Raw genomic sequence first — 17267 nt, forward strand, 5'->3', positions numbered from 1 at the left:
AAAACGATACAATTAAAATTCAATTTGTGTTCATGATTTTCCTTTCGTCCTTGTTTTTTTTAATGCCTGTTCAACACTTGCATGGCATGGCCCAAACACGAATAAAACAGGGGTGATAGTATGCCATGCTAATCATGCAAGCACAACATATTTTTCCTTTCCTGCTGGCTCAGACATGGCATCGTACAGATACAAGGAACGACTGAGCCGGGCATGATTATCATTTATACTCCTTCTTGGGAACTGTTGGAGAATAAATCGAAAGTTTTGAGATATTGGGGTCAGTTATAATATTTGGTTTATTAGTTAATATGTTTGAATATGTGATTTGGTTTTTCTCCGAAGAGTTTCTGTGTTTGTGTGTGTGAATATATATGTGGCTATTATTGCTGATAGCATTAATCATTGATTGAATTCCTCTATGTCGATAATCGACTTCTATTGTAACCTCGAAATGTACTTCACCTTTAATTAATTACTTGGTCTGCATTCTTGATTATTTGCTTTTGTTTCCTCGATAACAGGATCTGTAAAAGAGTTCACAGAAAACCACAAGGAGTGGGGCTTCAAATCCTTCATCCCTCTCAGAATGAGAAATGAGGAAGAAGGAGATGTTGCATGTGACACCTATATATGGAAAATTCCCAACTTGTCCAAGCTCAAAAGCGACGAGCATTCCTCTGAAGTTTTCATGGTCAGGAACTCCAAAAATCTTATTCTACATTATTTACAAGTGTATTTTTCTTTTTAAATATAGAAAGTTTAGAGTGTAGAATGAGATTTTTGGAGTGCCAATAACAATTTTCTATATATATATTGCTTAATTATTATGCAAACTGACTGCAGATTTTGCTCCAAGATGATTTCTTTTGTTTAACTTTTTTAATTTATTTATGAGGCCATTTTCTTTTTGTGAACAATTTATTTGTGAGGCCATTGAAGAAGTCATGGCATCTTGAAACTTTCATTTTCTTGGGTACCAATAAGGAAATGGTTTATGCATTTCTTTCCCATTTTTGGAATACCAAATTAATGATGGGGTTCAAGTGGTAAAAGGTTATTTTTATTTTTATTATTTTATGAATTTACTGGTTTTCATCATCACCAAAACACATAAATAATAGTAGATTTTTTATTCATTCGACCATAGATTTCTTACACTGGGAGTCTTGACAGTTGAAACGGGCTGATTGAGCAACAAATCTCCAAATTTTATTCAAAAAAGGGGTGCAGATTAAAATTAAGAGTAAAGTTTAGAGTTGGTCCATGAACTTTCAGTCTTTTACCCTAGTTGAGATATGATCGATGAGCTAAAGATATGTTAATTGAGGTCCCTAAATATAACAAAACATGAATGATTGATCCCTTCCGCTAACTTCAATAAAATTTTATGTTAGTCTAAACTAGGGTGAAAGTTTAAGGACCAAATCTAAACCACGTAATCAAATAGACGGAAAATCTCTTTGAAGACCAACATTACATGTTTTGTTAAGTCCAAGAACCTTAAATAATGGAATTTTTGTTCAAGAACCAAATCTAAACTAGTATTAAAAATGAGGGACCAATTTCTAATTTTAATCTAATTTTAGCACACAAGGCCAAAGATATCCCATGATTTTAACATTCTGCCTTATCATATATGTTTTTAGTTTCTTTTACCAATCTTGGTTTGTTTGATCAGGAGGATCCTTATACGTCCAACGTGGATATGCAATGCAAATCCTGAACTCGAAGACCAGTTATCCATGTATTTGAGTGTTGAAGATACTTCAACATTGCCACCCGGATGGACTAGATGTGCAAATTTTTGCTTGACTCTGGTTAATCAACATGACAGCACCATGTCAATAACCAAGTCTACAAACGGTACTTTCTTTACTGTTTTTTAATTTATTTTTTATTTCGCATTTATATTTTTGTTCTTAACTGTTGTCTTTTCATTTTTGTTCTTAATTCATGCTACCTTTCAAGGAAAATATTAAGCAAAATTCTTAGATTCTCAAGGGAAATTATATTATTTCCTGTTTTCCTTATCCTTCATTTCTTCTACATACCCGAATACAAGCAAAATGTCACAGCTAAATTCTTAGATTCTTCTATTAGATTAGCATTTCCTTCATGGACTTCTATTTGCTGATTAAAGGCACTTTGTGATATGCTACTGAAAACTATTGCAGTCTGGAAATTCTAAAACAGTTAGCAACTTATTTGACCACCAATTACTGTCTTCACTTGTGATCCTAGATGTTTTCTTCACAGGCAATCTAAAAGAGTTCAAAGAAAACTAGAGTAAGTTTGGCTTCAAATCATTCATGCCTCTTCGGGAACTCTATAACTCCGGTGCAGGTTTTCTAGTAAATGATATTTGCATTGTTCAAGCCGAGATCAATGTCCCAGTTAAAATTGGAGGCCAAGAAACTAATATTTCTATAACTATGGAGTCATCAAAGAAAGAACTTCAGGAATCACAGGGGAATTCTGAACTCCAAAACGCACCAGGTTTTCAACAAGATTGCACTGAGGCTACTGATGACCCTTCTAACCCTTCCTTAGGGAAGTCCCCACCACTCCAATGGGCCACCTTATGGATTTTAGGGGTTTAGGACGAATAGAGAGAGCTTTTGTTCCATGGCTAGAAGAAGTCTGCTCATCGAATCCTTCTTTGATTGACTGTATGCTCAAAAGAACTCCGATCTTTGGGCCGTGTGCTGCATTTTTAAGACGACAAAGGTTAAAGATATGACTAGGGATGCTTCTGACCACCTTCAACTATTCTGGGAAGAGGTCGAGGCCCTTATATTTGACTTAGCATGGCTTGAGCTGCATGTTCGTACCGCATTTGGTATGAACAAGTTTCTACAAAGAGCGGGGAGACTGAAAAGGCTGAGAGAAGACGTAGACGTTTTGGAGGATGAACTTAAAAGGCGGAGGGCAGCAGTAGTTGTCACAAAGGTTGATCTTGTGGTACCCAAAAAAAACTTGGGTAAGGCGGAACAAGAATTCAATGGGATAGACATGGATGGTGAGCTAGGTTATGCGACTGGTTAGCCTTGTTGTATGATATCTTTAACTGTGGGTTTAGATCTTACCTTACTTGCTTGACTCGAAATCTTGAAATTTAAGAAAAAATATTGCTTTAGCTTTATTTTCAAGTTGTGGGAATTAATTTTTGCACAACATTTTTTCCTCCTACAAACTTGTCTTATTTTAGCAATTTGGTTGAACAAATTGAAGGAAAATCAAGGCCCATAATGGAAAGGTGTGCAAAAGGTGAAAAATAGTATGTAGAAATAACTCTGCAAAGTTGTTTGATATTGCAATTCCTACTAAAGAGTGCTGTTTTGCAGTCGGTCTCTAGTTTTTCTTTCTATCAATGAGGGGGAAAATAACTTTGTGGCCTCAACTTTAGTAGGGGTGATTATCCTACTCTAAAATTCTAGATTACATTAATGCATGACATACATTGTTTAATTCAATGATTAGGATCTGTGTTGAAGTATTTCAAGAGATTTAGGGATCGTTTGGTATCTTTCTTGAATCCAATTTTTTTGTTTTTGAAACTAAATTAGTATTAAGTAATTTAGATTCATTCATCATTTAAAAAAAAAAAAAATTGATGCAAGTAATATACCAAACATGCCCTTAGAGAGTGAACTTACAAAAAATTTAGGGTGTTCCAGAATATGGGATACTCTTTGGTGTTTAAACCCTTACAATGTGTTTGGATGAGGAAAATAATTTGGAATTTTGACAAAAGTCAAAATTTATATAAATTGATATGCAGAAATTTCCTTGTTTGAATTCATAAACACAGAAATATAGAATTTTCGCGTGGAAAAAAGAACATGGAATTTGAAACTTCCAATTCCCAAATTTAAATTCCGTATAAATAGATGTTATTTCCAAATTTCTATGAGTGAGAGTTTGAAAATAACAAATTCCATACTCAAATTTTATTTTTCTTTTGGTTAACCAAACAATAAAATTCAAAATTTGGAACATTTTAGAAAATTCAAAATTTTTGGAAATTTTAAATGCATTCCCATTTTCATTTCCATCCAATCTAGTTATAAGTATTAGGAACAGAAATTTGAATGGCGGAATCAAAAATTTCAATCCAACTTGCACATTTTGGAGTAAAATATTTTTGTATCTTTTAAGGTGAGGTTCCCACTTTTACGTCTATATGACCAGCTAAACCCAAATTCTTATGTGACCCCAACTATCCATGCACATTGAAGAGAAATTAATTCAAATTTAGAAAGAACCTATTGGGTGGGAGCTTTCAGATGTGAATTCTGAGCAAGCTCCAGATACACCAGGTTCATGTATTGTTAAGCCTACCGTTGATTGCCCAGCTGATCCTTCTCCAGTCGAGTTAATTAAGGAAATCCCCACTGCCCCATTAGGCGAGCGTATGGATTTTAAGGGTTTTTGACATATAGATAAAGCTTTTGTACCACTTCTAGAGGAAGTCTGTTCATTGCATCCTTCATTGATTATTTGCCAACTGAAAAGTAGTAAGATGTTTGCTAAAAGTGCATTCAAAGCTTTGGGGCGACTGCTGCATTTTCTAAAGACTACAAAGGTCAAGGATATGACCGAGGAATCTTGTGAGCGCCTTCAGCTTTTGTGGGAGGAGGTTGAGGCCTTCAGATTTGACTTGTCGTGGCTGGAGCCAACCGTTCAATAGGCCTTTGATATGAAGAGGTTCGTGCAAAGGGGAGGGCGAATGAAGAGGCATCCGCCTCTTGATTTCATTCTGCAAAACATCGACATCTTCTCTCAGCCTCTTGATTCCCGCAACTCATGTCCTTTTTGTTGAATTGTAATCTTGTCTTGGCCCAAAGATAATTGATCCGGCCCATACACAAAGAAAGATCCATGCACATGCTAGAGAATTCTAGCAAAGTTCAAGTTGGTGGAAGAGTCTAGAAGAATGGTGAGGATTCCACCAACATACAAGATTAGTGTAGATAATTCTAGCTTAGGAAGGTAGTGGAATTATCTAGATATCTCTAGCATGATGTTTTCATGCTTCTCCAAGGTTCCATCCATGCTTATAAAAGGAGAAGGCATCCACACCATTTGGAACAACCAAGAGAGCAAGTAGCAAGAAGTGAGAGTGTCAAGTAAGAAGTAAGAAGAAGCAACAAAGCTTCTAAGAGTGTTTGAGTGTTTCCTTTTGTACTAAGTTTGTGAGTGAATAAAAACCTTGTGTAATACTTTGAGAATTCTTTCTTTCTCTTGCCTATCAATTCCGCTGCGTTACATTTTTCTTTGTGAGATAAACATATCTAGAATAGTGAAGCATTTTTAAACCCCAACAAAGTGGTACCAGAGCTATGGCTAGCAATGCTATGGCAGCCTTCCAAGTTCCAGTGCTCGACAGCAACAACTTCGATAATTGGAGTATCAAAATGAAGGCCCTTTTGGGTGCACACGATGTCTGGGAAGTTGTGGAGAAAGGCTACACTGAGCCAGAAGATGAAGCTACTCTGTCTCAACCCCAGAAGGAGAGTTTGAAAGATTCAAGAAAGAGAGACAAGAAGGCTCTCTACCTCATCTACCAAGCATTAGATGACAATGGCTTTGAGAAGGTCTCGAGTGCAACCTCTGCCAAGCAAGCATGGGAGAAGCTTCAAACCTCTTACAAAGGAGCCGAACAAGTGAAAAAGGTTCGTCTTCAAGTATTAAGAGGTGAGTTCGAATCTCTACAAATGAAAGGGTCTGAATCAATCTCTGATTATTTCTCAAGAGTCTTAGCCGTTTCCAATCAATTAAAAAGAAACGGAGAAAAGTTAGAAGATGTTAGAATTATGGAGAAGATACTACGCTCGTTGGACCCCAAGTTCGAGCACATTGTCGTGATGATTGAAGAAACTAAAAACTTGGAAGAAATTAGTATAGAGCAATTAATGGGTTCACTACAAGCATATGAAGAGAAACATAAGAAGAGGCAAGGGAATGATGAGCAGCTCCTCAAGACGCATATTCAGCCAAAGAAGAAAGAAGAAAGCTTCGACAACGAGAGAAGCCGATACGGAAGAAGTCGTGGTCGAGGTCGCGAACGTGGATATGGGCGTGGATGTGGTTGGAACTTAAACAACCATAGCAACTACGAAAGAGGAGAAAGCTCAACAAAAGGTCACGGAAGAGGACGCTCAAACTCAAGGTATGAAAAATCTCAAGTTCAATGCTATAATTGTCAAAAGTTTGGGCATTATGCTTGGGAATGTAGAGCTCCAAACAACAGACTTGATGAGAAGGTCAATTATGTGAAAGAAGAGAAAGAAGAGAATGGTGTTGTGTTACTAGCATGCAAGAACAATGATGGAGACCAAGACTATACATGGTACCTTGACACCGGCGCCAGCAACCACATGTGCGGAAGAAGAAGCATCTTCGTAGAGCTCAATGAATCAGTGAGTGGTAACGTTTCTTTTGGAGATGAATCCAAAATACCCGTAAAAGGAAAAGGTAACATCCTTATTCCCCTGGAAAATGGGGGTCACCAATTAATTTCGAATGTCTACTACGTGCCCAATATGAAAAGCAACATTTTGAGTTTGGGTCAACTCTTAGAAAAAGGTTATGATTTTCATACGAAAAATTATATCCTTTTTCTTAGAGATGACAAAGGAAGATTAATTGCCAAGGCGAAAATGTCAAAGAATAGGATGTTTCCCATGAACATTCAAAACGATGTTGCAAAGTGTCTCAAGATATGTTACAAAGACATATCTTGGCTTTGGCATCTTCATTTTGGGCATCTTAACTTTGGGGGACTGGAGTTATTATCCAAGAAGGAGATGGTGAAAGGCTTACCGTGTATCAGCCACCCTAATCAAGTTTGCGAAGGATGTTTACTTGGGAAACAGTTCAGGAAAAGCTTTCCAAAGGAGTCGACCACAAGAGCCCAGAAGCCACTCGAGCTCATTCACACCGATGTGTGCGGTCCAATAAAACCAAGCTCTTTGGGTAAAAATAATTATTTCCTTCTCTTCATTGATGATTTTTCAAGAAAAACCTGGGTGTATTTCTTGAAGCAGAAATCAGAAGTCTTTGGAGCATTCAAGAAGTTCAAAGTCGCTGTAGAAAAGGAGAGTGGTTGCAAGATCAAAGCCATGAGATCTGATCGAGGAGGAGAATTCACTTCGAAGGAATTTCAAGAGTTTTGTGAAGCAAATGGAATCCGTCGACCTTTGACAGTTCCAAGATCCCCTCAACAAAATGGAGTGGCGGAAAGAAAAAATCGAACCATCCTCGACATGGCTCGAAGCATGCTCAAAAGCAAGAAATTGCCTAAGGAATTGTGGGCAGAAGCTGTAGCATGTGCTGTCTACCTATCCAATTGGTCTCCAACAAGGAGTGTGTGGGGAAAAACTCCGCAAGAAGCATGGAGTGGAAGAAAACCAGGTATTTCTCATCTAAGAGTTTTTGGAAGCATAGCCCATGTACACGTACCAGACGAGAGGAGAACCAAACTCGACGACAAAAGTGAGAAGTTCATCTTCATTGGCTATGACGCCAATTCAAAAGGCTATAAGCTGTATAATCCAAACAATGGGAAGACGGTGATCAGTCGAGACGTGATGTTCGATGAAGAAGGAGAATGAGATTTTGGCCCACATGCAGGTGATCTTCACTTCTTTCCTCAATTTGAAGAAGAGAATGAACAAGGGATGATGGAGCAAGCAAGAGAGGTTCAACAAGAATCCACTACTCCACCTGCTTCACCAACATCAACCAATCATGGTAATTCATCAGCATCAGCATTGTCAAGTGGGAGTCTAAATGAAAGAGAAGTACCACGCACAAGAAGTATACGAGATCTTTATGAGGTAGCTGAAAGACTTGATAATCCTACACTTTTCTGTCTCTTTGCTGATTGTGAACCAGTCGACTTCCAAGAAGCAGTGCAAGATACTAAGTGGAGGAAAGCAATGGATGAAGAAATTGAAGCAATCCAGAAGAATGATACATGGGAACTCACTGTTCTTCCGAAAGGACACAAAGCCATCGGAGTCAAGTGGGTGTACAAGACAAAGAAAAATGCCAATGGAGAGGTCGAAAGATACAAGGCAAGACTAGTGGCGAAAGGCTATAGTCAAAGAGTCGGAATCGATTATGATAAGGTATTCGCACCCGTTGCTCGGTTGGAAACTATACGATTACTAATTTCTTTGGCAGCTCAAAACAGTTGGAAGATTCAACAAATGGATGTGAAGTCCGTCTTCCTAAATGGAGTCCTTGAAGAAGAAGTCTACATTCAGCAACCGTCAGGCTATGAGATCAAAGGGCATGAAGACAAAGTTCTGAAGCTGAAGAAAGCCCTCTATGGGTTAAAACAAGCGCCACGAGCATGGAATAGTCGCATCGACAAGTACTTTCAGGAAAACAACTTCATCAAGTGCCCTCATGAACATGCTCTCTACGTCAAAGTCAAAGATGGAGATATTTTGATTGTGTGCTTATATGTGGATGATCTAATCTTCACCGGGAGTAATCCAAGCATGTTTGAAGAGTTCAAGAGAGTGATGACCAAAGAATTTGAGATGACCGACATCGGGTTGATGGCATATTACCTAGGCATTGAAGTCAAGCAGAACGAAGAAGGAATTTTCATCTCCCAAGAAAGCTACACAAAGGAGAAAGCGTAGATCCAACATTTTTCAAAAGTCTAGTTGGAAGCTTGCGCTACTTGACTTGCACAAGACCAGATATTCTCTATGCTGTCGGATTAATCAGTCGCCACATGGAGAATCCCACAACTACACATTTGAAAACGGCCAAAAGAATTCTTCGATACCTCAAAGGTACTGTTAACTTTGGCTTGTTTTATTCAAGTTCTGATAACTACAAACTTGTTGGATATAGCGACAGTGATTGGGCAGGAGATTCCGACGATAGAAAAAGCACTACTGGATTTGTGTTCTTCATGGGAGACACTGCATTCACATGGATGTCGAAGAAGCAACCGATTGTCACTCTATCTACCTGTGAAGCTGAATATGTAGCTGCTACTTCATGTGTCTGCCATGCAATCTGGCTGAGAAACTTGCTGAAAGAATTAAGAATGCGACAAGAAGAGCCAACAAAGATCTATGTCGACAACAAGTCTGCAATAGCTCTAGCAAAGAATCCAGTATTCCATGACAGGAGCAAACACATAGATACCCGTTATCATTTCTTAAGAGAGTGCATTGCAAGAAAGGATGTGCAAGTGGAATACGTGAAGTCTCAAGACCAAGTTGCCGACATATTCACCAAGCCACTCAAACAAGAAGACTTTGTCAGACTAAGAAACTCAATTGGCGTCACAAGACAAGATTAAGGGGGGATGTTGAATTGTAATCTTGTCTTGGCCCAAAGATAATTGATCCGGCCCATACACAAAGAAAGATCCATGCACATGCTAGAGAATTCTAGCAAAGTTCAAGTTGGTGGAAGAGTCTAGAAGAATGGTGAGGATTCCACCAACATACAAGATTAGTGTAGATAATTCTAGCTTAGGAAGGTAGTGGAATTATCTAGATATCTCTAGCATGATGTTTTCATGCTTCTCCAAGGTTCCATCCATGCTTATAAAAGGAGAAGGCATCCACACCATTTGGAACAACCAAGAGAGCAAGTAGCAAGAAGTGAGAGTGTCAAGTAAGAAGTAAGAAGAAGCAACAAAGCTTCTAAGAGTGTTTGAGTGTTTCCTTTTGTACTAAGTTTGTGAGTGAATAAAAACCTTGTGTAATACTTTGAGAATTCTTTCTTTCTCTTGCCTATCAATTCCGCTGCGTTACATTTTTCTTTGTGAGATAAACATATCTAGAATAGTGAAGCATTTTTAAACCCCAACACCTTTTTGATATTTTGGTCCAAAACCCAGCTCACTCTCCATGTCAATCCCATTGAAATTTTCCTCCATTTTTGCCAAGTGTCTCTTTATTACTTGAAGATTTACCTCTGCAACAGCAATCACAGCCTTCCGCATCTGCACTTCGCTCTCCAGAGCATCTACATCACGCATCCGCCTCTTGATTTCATTATCGAACTTTTGATGTTTTGGAGAATGAAATAATGAAATCAAGAGGCGGATGTGTGATGTAGATGCTATGGAGAGCGAAGTGCAGATGCGGAAGGCTGTGGTTGCTGTTGCAAAAAAAGACTTGGCAAAAATGGAGGAACACTTCAGTGGGATTGACATGGATAGTGAGCTAGGTTTTGGACCAAAAGATCAAAAAATGGCATGAGTTGCAGGAAACATATCTGCAATATATATTTATACCTGCTCGACTATGAACTTTTGTTTATGAAATGCTCGAACTTAATGCGTCTGTATTTCATATTATGTTAAAGAATTTCATGACGATATTAGGATCTGTTTAGCTTGGTAGTTGGTGAAGTTGCAGTTCTCTTCTGTTATCTTCATTCACTTCCATGATTTATCATTTATTCACTTGACCTAATATTTGCAGATTACAATTTAGGTATTTCTTTTTTGGTTACATCTTAAGCATATGAACTACAGGAACAAGCTAATGGGTTTAGCAATGATATTGTTTCCAACGTCTATAAAGGTTCAACACCCTAAAATGGTGAAGCTTTCAATATACTAAGAATCCTCTTCCCTTCTTTAAACTCTTTAAAAACGATAATTTAATTAAGAACGGTGAAATAGTAAAACTGCCTTATCCCCACGTTTTTATTTTTCTCCATGTATGGTACTAGTTTTACTGAAACTTTTCTTTTGAATTTTTTTGAATCACACTAAATGTAAATTTGAAAAAAAAAAAAAAAAAGTTCAAATGAAAGAGCAAATTGTCACACGCGTGAGCATGTAGCAAGAGGCTAATAATTAATAATTTATACTTTCTAGGGGTGGGTTCAAAAAACCGAAAACCGAAAAAAACCGAAAACCGAACCGGACCGAGGCCGAAAAAAACCGAACCGAAAAAAAAACCGAACCGAAACTACAAAACCAAACCGAACCGAATTTGGTTGGTTCGGTTTCGGTTTTTGAGGTTTGGAAACCGAACCGAACCGATATATATATATATATAATTTTTTTGAATATTTATAAATAGTTTAGTCATACAATCATAACAAAACAGAACCTGTTGCCAAGTTGGTTTCAGTGAAACTTTACAAGCTGGAGGGCATGGGTTCGAACCCTCATGCCTCCAGGATTTGTAAGATTATTTTTAATTTTTTAATCTTTTTAACAAAACCCCCTTAACTTAACCCTAACCCTCCTCCTCCTTATTTTTCATTCCGCCTCCTCTTCTCTCTAGACTCTCGTTCCCTCCCTTCCCTGCCTTCAGTTCTTCTTCTTCAGTTCAGAGTTCTTTCGCAGTCTCGCGCAGCTTGAGGCCCTGAGCCTCTTTCCGCTTGGTCCCTTCCGCTTCGCCCCTCCCATCTACTTCTTCTTCCCCACAGCTTGCATACAGACAAAGAGAGAGAAAGAGAAGAAGGAGAAGAAGAAGAGCCGCAGAAAGAGGGCAAAGGGGAAAAGGTTTTGTTATGGGCTACTTGGTGAGAAGAAGATGGAGGTCTGATTCTCCAATTTTCCAATTTGTTTTTTTATTTTTTTTATTTATGGGAAATTTATTAATATGTTTGGATTCTGAGAAATCATTCAACCCTTTTCGCTAAAGTTCTAATCCTCTGTTTGTTTACACCCATATGAAATTGCAGAATCTAGGGCAAGCAAGGACAGCCGTCATCGATGGATCTAAAGTCGAACTGGGTGACCTCGAAAATAACTTCATGGGTATGTTTATTTTTTGTTTTGGTGAAATGGGTATGTTTTGAATAGTTGTTTTCGTGTTTGATTACTGTTTTTTCAGTGTTTTATGCATTTTGGTTGTCAGATTTTTGGTAGTTGATGAATCCAGTGTTGGGAAATCGAAAGGGAACTGTGTTCGCCAATTTCTCCAAGAAGATCATGAATTTTGTGTAGTAACTGTAATATTCGATTTCTGAATTGGTAATATTCGATTTCATTGGTTATAATCTGTACTCTGTAGACATTTCTATTGGGTGCTATATTGCTATAACCATTGTTTTAATTTTGGTTTATAAACATTATTCAGACATTTGTAATTTTGGTTATAAACATTGGTTTTACTCCCTGACATGAAACACACTGACATAGCAGATGTTTATATGCATAATCCTGCATCAACATTTTTGCCTTTTCTGCATTTTGTTTGGCTTGGCTTCAGTTTGTTGTATTGCATAATTTTATTTTACTATCTACAATTAGAGTTAGTGAGATTACTCTCGGTTTCAATATCTAATTGGGGTGTGTAGGAGGGGGAGGGGGAGTAGTGAGGTAAACAATGAAAGGTTTTCTGGGATTTTGACTTTTGAGAACCTGTTGGTTTTGGTTATACTGTAATATTCGATTTCTGAATTCGTAATATTCGATTTTGAGAACCTGTTGGTTATACTGGGATTTTGAGAACCTGTTGGTTATTTCCTTGTTGTAATATTGATGTTAAAGACTTTAACATCAGAATGAATGTTGTAAAACTGTGCTTGTTGTCAATATGGACAACAATTTGGGATAAACTAAGTCAGAATGAATTTAGGTTGGTTTGCAGCATCATGTGTGGTAGTGGATCTGTTTTGCAGCATCATTGTATGGGGTTTGGGTTTTTTATTTTTTCACAATTGCTTATTGTTTTGTTCATTCAATATTTGAAGCAAATTCCTGGAGCATTTCAGTTCAATATTTGTTTTTTTCATACAAGTTATTGTTGAGGGGAAGGGATGCCAATAAATGGGGACACTTAGAACTAATGTTGGTTAAAGAAACTGAGTGAATTGATCTTTCTGGGTTGTGCTTCTTGGTTGGTTTGGTGGGGGGTGAAATTGATTGGTTTAATACAAACTTAGTGGCTTTGAATGTGAACTTTCATAATTTTTTTTTTTTAAAATAATTTTGGAGTGAGAAAAAAAAAAAAAAACCGAAAAAAAACCGAAACCGAACCGAAAAAAACCGAACCGAAAAAAAACCGAACCGAAAAAAAATTGAACCGAACCGAACCGAACCGAAATTTCGGTTCGGTTTCGGTTTTGAGAAAAAACCGAATCGATTAGAACCGAACCCAGCCCTAATACTTTCTATCACATTGCAATTTGAAATTTTGAATTTGTTTTAATTATATTTTCTATCTATTTGAACGTCTAAATCGATGACATATCATATGTGGGCCTTTTTTTGCACTAACGTGTATAAGATACGCTGGTACATTTTTGATCAAATTGTGCGAGTGGTTATTGTTTTGAGATACGAAGCATCAATTTAGGAGAGGTCAAAGCTCCAGTATGAGGTTTTGTTTGTCCATGTAGCACAAATATAATTTACACGGTGGCTTATATACAGGTCCTAGACCCGCAAAATCATCATTTTTATGAAGGACCATGGGTTCAAACACTCTGAAGATAAATTGATAAGATTTCAAAACCTTATGGTGTAGCATGAAAAAGTTGAAACTATCTTTTTTTTTTTTTTTTCATTTTGAAATGTTTTTGCAAACTTGGAGGTAGTTTGCCCAAACAAACTACTATCTTATATTCTAAACTACACTAGTTTAACAACAATCACCACGATATAATAATAGTATCTCTTTTTATAAGTGAGAAGTCTTAATTTGAATCACCTGAATGAAAAGTGACACACTACATACCCGCCTAATGCGCTAGCAAAAGTATTTTAAGAATTCTTGCTTAATTAGAATACCACAACTTTATATTTCTTGTTACTGAATAAAATAAAAAGACTTATATTTTCTGTTATTTTGATTTTAGGTTCATTTTCAGATATTTTTTAGTATACTTTCAAGTATTTTCTACTCCTAAATGCATTCAGTTAAACTGTTAGTCAAAATTACAATGAGTGAAATTTTACAGTTAAAAAATTTGGAATAAAAGATACTCTAAGCATCATACAATTTTGGCAGCCTTTGTTAATGGCAGGTTATATGCATTTTCCTTTGTGTAATTTGACAGGGCTTCAATTGGTTGGTCAGGCAAATAAATAAGAGATTTTCTATGGTACTCCAGAGAATTTTATATTCTGAATATTTTAGTTGTTAGATTTTTGTTTAAAAATACAAAAGTTAAGATCGAACGGTTAAAACACACGAAGTGCACACTTCTTAGCCTCCTAGGATTATTAAATAAATAATTGAGGTTTTAGTTGTCTGCACTCTGAAGACTTTGTACTTCCCCAACTGATTGGTAGTACTCCCCTCTCTCTTTTAATCACTCACTCTGTCTCTCTCTCTCTCTCTTCTCTCTCTCCTGATCAGAGCCGAGAAGGTAAGGGAACCGTGGATGGGAAGGTACGTCTCTCTAACAATCTGTGGTTCGTTTGGTGTGACTGATATTTGTGGTTGGTTTGGTATGATTTATATGGGTTTGTTTTCTTGTTGGTAGAATGAGAAATGAGGAAGGAGATGTTGTATGTGATACCTATACATGGAAAATTCCCAACTTGTCCAAGCTCAAAAGCGACGAGCATTTCTCTGACGTTTTCATCGTCGGTGATATCAAATGGTACCTATTTCTTCTCACCATCTCCCATAAATTAACCCTATATATATATATTGCTTGATTATTATGCTAACTGACTGCAGATTTTGCTCCAAGATGATTTCTTTTGTTAATTTTTTTAATTTATTTATAAGGCCATTTTCTTTTTGTGAACAGTTTATTATTGTGAGGCCATTGAAGTCATGGCATCTTGAAACTTTCATTTTCTTGGGTACCAATAAGGAAATGGTTTATGCATTTCTTTCCCATTTTCTTGGTAAAAGGCCATTTTTTATTTTATTTTATGTATTTACTGGTTTTCATCATCACCAAAGCACATAAATAATAGTAGATTTTTTATTCATTCGACCATAGATTTCTTACACTGGGAGCCTTGACAGTTGAAACGGGCTGATTGAGCAACAAATCTCCAAATTTTATTCAAAAAAGGGGCGCAGAGTAAAATTAAGAGTAAAGTTTAGAGTTGGTCCATGAACTTAGTTGAGATATGGTCGATGAGCTAAAAATATGTTAATTGAGGTTCCTAAATATAACAAAACATGAATGATTGATCCCTTCCGCTAACTTCAGTAAAATTTTATGTTAGTCTAAACTAGGGTGAAAGTTTAAGGACCAAATCTAAACCATGTAATCAAATAGACGGAAAATCTCTTTGAAGACCAACATTACATGTTTTGTAAGTCTAAGAATCTTAAATAACAGAATTTTTGTTTAGGAACCAAATCTAAACTAGTGTTAAAAGTGAGGGACCAATTTCTAATTTTTAATCTAATTTTAGAGTAAAATTAAAATCTGAACCATCTTCAAGCTTCAAGACCCTTCACCAGCTTAGTAGCCCATAAGGCCAAAGATATCCCATGATTTTAACATTCTGCCGTATAATATATGTTTTTAGTTTCTTTTACCAGCCTTGGTTTGTTTGATCAGGAGGATCCTTATACGTCCAACGTGGATATGCAATGCAAATCCTGAACTCGAAGAACAGTTATCCATGTATTTGAGTGTTGAAGATACTTCAACATTGCCACCCGGATGGACTAGATGTGCAAATTTTTGCTTGACTCTGGTTAATCAACATGACAGCACCATGTCAATAACCAAGTCTACAAACGGTACTTTCTTTAATGTTTTGTTTTTTTTTTTTTTATTTCGCATTTATGTTTGTGTTCTCAACTGTTGTCTTTTCATTTTTGTTCATAATTATTCATGCTACCTTTCAAGGAAAATATTAAGCAAACTTCTTAGATTCTCAAGGGAAATTACATTATTTCCTGTTTTCCTTATCTTTCATTTCTTCTACATACTGGAATACAAGAAAATGTCACAGCTAAATTCTCAGATTCTTCTGTTAGACTATCATTTGCTTCATGGACTTCTATTTGCTGATTGAAGGCACTTTGTGATATGCTACTGAAAATTATTGCAGTCTGGAAGTTCTAAAACAGTTAGCAACTTATTTGACCACCAATTATTGTCTTCACTTGTGATCCTTGATGTTTTCTTTACAGGCAATCTAAAAGAGTTCAAAGAAAACAAGAGTGAGTTTGGCTTCAAATCATTCATGCCTCTTCGGGAACTCTATAACTCCGGTGCAGGTTTTCTAGTAAATGATATTTGCATTGTTCAAGCCAAGATCAATGTCCCAGTTAAAATTGGCAGCCAAGAAACTAATGTTTCTGCAACTATGGAGTCATCAAAGAAAGAACTTAAGGGGCAGGAATCACCGAGGAATTCTGAACTCCAAAACACATCAGGTTTTCAACAAGCTTGCACTGAGGCTACTGATGATAGCCCTTCTGACCCTTCCTTAGCCAAGGTACTCAGGGAAGTCTCCACCACCCCAACGGGAGACCTTATGGATTTTAGGGGTTTAGGACGAATAGAGAGAGCTTTTGTTCCATGGCTAGAAGAAGTCTGCTCATCGAATCCTTCCTTGATTGACTGTATGCTCAAAAGAACTCCGATGTTTGTTGAATGCGCATTCACAGCTTTGGGTCGTGTGCTGCATTTTCTAAAGACAACAAAGGTTAAGGATATGACACGGGATGCTTGTGACCGCCTTCAACTTTTCTGGGAGGAGCTCGAAGCCTTTAGATTTGACTTAGCATGGCTGGAGCCGCATGTTCATACCGCATTTGGTATGAACAAGTTTCTACAAAGAGCGGGGAGACTGAAAAGGCTGAGAGAAGACGTAGACGTTTTGGAGGATGAACTTAAAAGGCGGAGGGCAGCAGTAGCTGTTACAAAGGTTGATCTTGCGGTAGCCAAAAAAAACTTGGGTAAGGCGGAACAAGAATTCAATGGGATAGACATGGATCTTGAGCTTGGTTATGGGACTGGTTAGCCTTGTTGTATAATATCTCTGTGGGTTTAGATCTTACCTTACTTGCATGACTCGGAATCTTGAAATTTAATAAAAATAATGCTTTAGCTTGTTTTAAGTTGTGGGAATTAATTTTTGCGCAACTTTTTTTCCTCCAACACGCTCGTCTTATTTTATCTATACAATCGAATAAATTGAAGAAAAATCAAGGCCCATATTGAAGAGGGGCCCATAATGGAGAGGTGTGAAGGAGGTGAAAAATAGTATGCAGAAATAACTCTGCGAAGTTGTTTGTATTAGTTTAAGAATATTATTATGATATTGCATTTCCTTCTGAAGAGTGGTGTATTGCAATCGGGCTCTAGTTTCTCTTTCTATCAATGAG

At 37.0% G+C, this 17267-nt stretch overlaps 1 protein-coding gene, 1 long non-coding RNA gene and 1 pseudogene across 2 annotated transcripts; all 3 read left to right on the forward strand.

The window, feature by feature from the left end:
- The first annotated feature begins 213 nt into the window (after positions 1-213).
- Positions 214-10247, forward strand: LOC148695465 (uncharacterized; annotated as a pseudogene).
- A 1008-nt stretch (positions 10248-11255) lies between these two features.
- On the forward strand, positions 11256-12604 carry LOC148695466 (uncharacterized). Its single transcript, XR_015964741.1, has 2 exons — positions 11256-11546; positions 11692-12604. It is a non-coding gene; the product is annotated as an uncharacterized LOC148695466 (long non-coding RNA).
- Positions 12605-14190: 1586 nt separating this feature from the next.
- On the forward strand, positions 14191-17000 carry LOC137735761 (MATH domain and coiled-coil domain-containing protein At3g58210-like). The gene is made up of 4 exons (XM_068475205.2): positions 14191-14348; positions 14443-14562; positions 15487-15671; positions 16068-17000. The coding sequence occupies exons 1-4, from the start codon at positions 14341-14343 to the stop codon at positions 16901-16903; spliced, it is 1149 nt and encodes a 382-aa protein (XP_068331306.2). The 5' UTR covers positions 14191-14340; the 3' UTR covers positions 16904-17000.
- Positions 17001-17267: the final 267 nt, after the last annotated feature.

This window comes from Pyrus communis, chromosome 7 (genome assembly GCF_041283825.1).
Source record: "Pyrus communis isolate YQ-2024b chromosome 7, ASM4128382v1, whole genome shotgun sequence".
Lineage (NCBI taxonomy): Eukaryota > Viridiplantae > Streptophyta > Magnoliopsida > Rosales > Rosaceae > Pyrus > Pyrus communis.